Source organism: Hemiscyllium ocellatum, chromosome 15 (genome assembly GCF_020745735.1).
Source record: "Hemiscyllium ocellatum isolate sHemOce1 chromosome 15, sHemOce1.pat.X.cur, whole genome shotgun sequence".
In the NCBI taxonomy this organism is placed as follows: Eukaryota; Metazoa; Chordata; class Chondrichthyes; order Orectolobiformes; family Hemiscylliidae; genus Hemiscyllium; species Hemiscyllium ocellatum.
Genome location: NC_083415.1, coordinates 58,165,685 through 58,171,684, shown reverse-complemented (window position 1 = coordinate 58,171,684; position 6,000 = coordinate 58,165,685). Strand labels below are relative to the sequence as shown.

General features: G+C 42.4%; 1 protein-coding gene across 1 annotated transcript in view; it reads right to left on the bottom strand.

Annotated features, from left to right (window-relative positions):
• Positions 1–731: 731 nt before the first annotated feature.
• Positions 732–6,000, bottom strand: part of slc52a3 (solute carrier family 52 member 3) — a 28,547-nt gene continuing 23,278 nt past the window's right edge. Inside the window, exon 3 of the mRNA XM_060836159.1 lies at positions 732–995. Within this exon, the coding sequence (XP_060692142.1) occupies positions 783–995 (213 nt within the window). The 3' untranslated portion in view covers positions 732–782. The remainder of the gene's footprint in view (positions 996–6,000) is intronic.

Below are 6,000 nucleotides of genomic sequence, written 5' to 3'. Positions count from 1 at the left end.
GACAGACAGTGAACAATGTGTTTTCCTGGGCTCACTCCCTCATTCACAGGAAATTTGTTCACAGCAACAGATATTCCCAGAACCAAAGACACAGACATTCTTAAATTCTTAAGTTTTTAACAGAACTGTAGGGCTGAATAAGTGAAAGATCTTGCAGGCTTTTCTAATAGTAAACAGTCAGTTCTATGGTTGAGTTATAATTGTTTTTAATGTGTTATGTTACATTGTGTTATAAATGTTATCTTTGTGTACAAATATCTAACCAACCCCATAGCACTTCCTAATTTCAATCAATCACCTCTTTCATCTGTCCTTTTTTCTCTTAAATGTCAACATGATCTCAATGTATATCAGTATCTTTGGGAGTGCAGTAACACCGTCACAACTCTCTGTAGGAAAATATATCTGCTGGTCTCAAGCCTAAATCGTTTGCGCTTAATCTTATCTTTATTTACATATACCAGATCAGTGTCAAGTCATAGAGTCATAGAGATGTATACTGGATACAGCCTATTTCTAGGCTGAGCTCAGCAAATTGTATGCATTAAACAGGAAATACACTTAAAAGGGGGAAAACCCTCAAGGCTTAATCCAAAATGTTAAAAAGTTACAGATTTAAATGTACGTTTTTGTGATCAGTGAATTAACATGTGAATTGATGCTTGGAAACTGTGCAATGATACAGTAAGAATGAGATTGGTCATTCAGTATAAAGTGTGGTATTACTTTGCTTCCTTGTTGCCTTTTTTTAAATCCCCATATTAATTTCTTTTGGGGAGGGTTTAGAGGGGGCAATTCATGTTACAGCTGCCCCCTGCAGTGAAAATGTCATACACATTTACAAGTGGGAACATACTCAATGCTCCAATCATTGATCCTAGTTGCACTGCTGCTCCACACCACACCAAGGCGCTGTGACTCTCATCACGAAAAATGACTCCAATCATCACCTTGACATATGACAAGGTGCCAGAAAACAAAATCCACGAAAGAACCTGCACGATTAGGAAAGAAACAAGTTGTCAAATAAAGGAACAATAATTCAAACAGCTTAATAAGATAATGGCTATATTTATTCATTCAACAACATAACGTTGACTTGATACCCAAAACAGGAATTGTATTTATGTAGCACCTTTCACGACTATGGAATTTCCCAAAGTGCTTTGCAACCACTGAAACAGAGGTGGAGATGCCACAATCACAGTCTCTCAGGGAGACAGCCATAGGATCATCAGATGTAGGAGCAAAATTAGACCATTTAGAGTCATGATTTGGAAATGCCGGTGTTGGACTGGGGTGTACAAAGTTAAAAATCACACAACACCACGTTATAGTCCAACAGTTTAATTGGAAGCACACTAGCTTTCGGAGCGACTCTCCTTCATCAGGTGATGAATCAGGTGATGAATCACCTGATGAAGAAGCGTCGCTCCGAAAGCTAGTGTGCTTCCAATTAAACCTGTTGGACTATAACCTGGTGTTGTGTGATTTTTAACCATTTAGAGTCATAGAGTCATAGAGGTGTACAGCACGGAAACAGACCCTTTGGTCCAACTTGTCTATGCCAACCAGGTATCCTAAACTAATCTAGTCCCATTTGCCAGCACTTGGCCCATATCCCTCTAAACCATTCCTCATCATATACCCATCCAAACGTCTTTTAAATATTGTAATTGTACCAGCCTCCACCACTTCCTCTGGCAGCTCATTCCATACACGTACCACCCTCTGCATGAAAGAGTTGCCCCCTAGGTCCCTTTTAAATTTTTTCCCTCTCACTCTGAACCTATGGCCTCTAGTTCTGGACAACCCCACTCCAGGGAAAATACCTTGTCTATTTACCCTATCCATGCCCCCCATGATTTTATAAACCTCTGTAAGGTCACCCTTCAGCCTCCGACGCTTCAGGGAAAAATGTCCCAGCCTATTCAGCTTCTCCCTGTAGATCAAACTCTCCAACTCTGGCAACATCCTTGTAGATCTTTTCTGAACCCTTTCAAGTTTCACAATATCCTTCCTATTACAGGGAGACCAGAATTGCACGCAGTATTTCAAAAGTGTCCTAACCATAGAGTCTGCTCCAACATTCAATCTTGGATGATATGTTTCTCAATCCCATTCTCCTGCCTTCTTCCCATAACCCTTGATCTGCTAACCAATCAAGAACTGCAATATTCATTTTCTCCTAGATCCTATCTATAGCTGTCTTAAAATACCTCAATGAGTTGGCCTCCCCAGCCCTCTGCAGTAATGAGTTCCCTAAATTTCTCACTCTCTGGCTGAAGAAATTCCTCCTCATCTCAGTGTGAAAGAGTTGTCCCTTCACTCTGAGGCTGAGCCATGGGTTCTCATCTCTCCTAATAATGGAGACATCTTCTCCATGTCCAGGCCTCTCAGTATTCTATAAATTTCAATCAGATTCCCCCAAATCCTACTAAACTCCATTGAGTACAGACCCAGAGTCTTCAACTGCTCCTCATAGGACCAGCCTTTTATTCCCCAGGATCATTCTTATAAACTTCCTCTGGACCCCCTCCAATGCCAGCACTTCTTTCTGTAGATGTGGGTCCCAAATGTGCTCACAATCCTCTATCCATGCCATTATCTTGCCCCTAACACCATGGCTCTTATGCCTTTCTTAGAGCTTTGTTTTATGATTTTTTAAAATTGCCATGTTTGACAGAGCATAGCCATAAATTCTGATGGTGCAGCACTCCCTCACTGTTATATTGGAGTGTCAGCCTGGATTTGGCACTCAGATCTCTGGAATGGGACATGAACCTGTGACGTTCTGCCTCTAACAGCTCATTGTGTTGGGGCATTTCCCGCTTTGATCTTTACAGCAGCTGTTAGAGTGAGCAAGGTATAAACGATGATTCAGGAGCTGATTTCAGTGGGTGGGTTGAGCCTGCGGCAAGGGGCAAAGTTGAGAACCTTCCTGGTGACCTTAGCAAGTGCAGGAACCGAGGCCGTGCTCTCAGTGTCACAGGGCATTGCAAGCCAGCTATCCAGCCAACTGAGCTAATTGACCTCCAGTTCCTTGAGTACCGTTGAAATTAGGGATTGCTGAAAAATAGGAAATGCAGCGGGCAATTTTCACATAGCAGGTTCCCAAAGACAGTAACATGATAGCAATCAAGTGATATATTATGAGTAATGTTAGCATAAGCAAAGTTGTATTTCACTGATATCAATGAAATTTTTGAGATTGCTCAACTCTCATCTGTGTGGCATGGTAGCACAGTGCACTGCTGCCTCACAGCGCCAGAGACCCAGGTTCAAGTCCTGCCTCAGGCGACTGACTGTGTGGAGTTTGCACATTCTCCCCGTGTCTGCGTGGGTTTCCTCCCACAGTCCAAAAATGTGCGGGTTGGGTGAATTGGCCATGCTAAATTGCCCATAGTGTTAGGTGAAGGGATAAATGTAGGGGAATGGGTCTGGGTGGGTTGCGCTTTGGAGGGTCGGTGTGGACTTGTTAGGCCGAAGGGCCTGTTTCCACACCGTAAGTAATCTAATCTAATCACCTCATCTCTTCCACATGTCGATCCCCCCAAAGTGGCCAAATCTAATATGTTGGCATCCAGAGTTGGAGGCCCATACGTTGCTCCGTTACACCAGTTTATGTGATGCCTTTTGACATTTATCATTTTTATACTTTGCTCACTCCATCAACAGCCCCAAATATCAAGGTGAGAAGTGCCCCAACCCAGTGCGCTGTTTATTGTAGGTTCATGTCCCATTCCAGAGATCTGAGGTGCCAAAACCAGGCTGACACTCCAGTATAGCAGTGAGGGAGTGCTGCACTGTCAGAATTGATGGCTAGGAGCCCAGCTGCCCTGTCAATCATTGCAATGAAATGAAAAATTCATAAACAAAGCTCTAAGAAAGCATAAGAGCATTGTTGCATCAAATGGGAAAATGTAAAGACAGTGGCTGGCTTGAAGAAACTTAACTCATATTAAAAAATGAATATTACAAAGTTAACCTGTACACAACATAGACTCATGAAAATTATGATTATATAATTAGTATTTTATGGCCAGAAGTAATAACTCTTCAAATCACAAAAGTGCTGATGTATAAATGCATTAAGTGAAGACTAATTGGAATAACGTTTTTAAATTGAACAATTGTGGCCACAGGGGACCAGGCTAGTTCTCAACTTCAGAGTATGTTGATTTAAAAGCTTATTAATCTTGGAAGGCTTGTAATGTGGCATCAGGCAATTTTTTTTATATAAAAAGGGAGTGAGAATAGTATTCTCCCAACACCTCCTCTTAAAGAAGCATTAACTGATTAAGCACAAAAGCATTTCAACTCATTGTATCTATTTTGGCCATTTGCAAGATCCACCCAGTTAGTTCCATATGTTTCACCTCTCCCATCAGGCCTGCAATTTTTCCTGTTTTTAAATATTTATCAAATTCCCTTTTGAAAGTTATGATTGAATCTGCTTCTCGGATCCTTTTAGGCAGCTCATTCCAGATCATAACAATTTGCTGTGTCTAAACTTTCTCTCATTCCGCCCTCCCCCCAAACCCACAACTATATTCTTTAGGAAGTAACTTTAAACCTCTCTCACCTTCCACTGGAAACATCTTTTCAGATATTCGACCAAAGCTTCATGATTGTGAACAACTTTGTTAAATCTTAAGTTCATCTTCTCTGCTCTAGGAAGATTTGTGCACATCAAAGTCCCCTTCCACCTTCAGGAACACAGGACCAGGAGTATCTAAGGGTGAAAGTGAAGACTGCAGATGCTGGAGATCAGAGTCAAGATTAGAGTGGTGCTGGAAAAGCACAGCAGGTCAGGCAGCGTCCGAGGAGCAGGAGAATCAACATTTCAGGCAGGAGCCCTTCATCAGGAATCAGCTTGATAAAGGACTCCTGCTCAAAACATTGATTTTCCTGCTCCTCGGATGCTGCCTGACCTGCTATGCTTTTCCAGCACCACTCTAATCTTGACCCACGAGTATCTAAGTCAGCCCCCAAGTCTGTTCTGCCGTTTAATAAGAAATTAGATGATGTGCAACTTGTCTAACCTTCTCCATCCCATTAATATCCTTGACAATCAAAATTTTTCTTAACAATGAATATCTCCTGGTTCTTACAGGAGAACATGCCAATTGTTGATCTTTGCTTGAAGAAGTGGTTCCTCATTGACTCCTCCATGGCCTGGCTCTACATTTAAGGTTATGTCTCCTTGTCCTTGTCATCTCCACTAGACAGAAACATTTCTTTCTGTCCGTCCTGTCAATTCCTTCCATAAAAACCACAAAAAAAACTTCAGAGAACCAACCTGGATGGTGCATTAAATTAAACCAGGGGGCACCCTCATGACTCAGTGATTAGCACTGCTGCCTCACAGTACCAGGGACCTGGGTTCAATTCCAGTCTCAGGTAACTGTCTGTATGAAGTTTGCACATTCTCCCGGTGTCTGTGCAGGTTTCCTCCGGGTGCTCCTGTTTCCTCCCACAGTCGAAAGATGTGCAGGTTGGGTGGATTGGCCATGGGAAATGCAGGGATAGGGTTGGGGGCTGTGGATTTGGGTGGGATGCTCTTCAGAGGGTTGGTATAGACTCAATAAGCTGAATGGCCTGCTTCCACATTGTAGGTATTCTATGATCTTTGTTTGTGGGTGTGGGCAGCCCGTTTTTCTCATCCTGAAAGTAGCCAAGAGTCAACCATGTTGCTGTGGGTCTGGCATCATGTGAAGGCTAGACAAGGATAACAGGTTTCCTTCCCTGAAACATTAGTGAACCAGATGGATTTTTATGACAACAACTGGTGGTTATATGGCCTTCACTAGACCAACTTTTTAATAAAAGTCAAGTATGCCACAGTGGGATTTGAACCCAAGTCTTCAAAAACATCCATGTCGGGTTTACTGGATTGCGAGATACCACTTTTGCTACAGCTTCCCCAGTTCCACTTGATCACTCCTCTAAACTCTAGAGTCTGCAGACCCAGTCTCCTCAATTTACCTCATACATCAA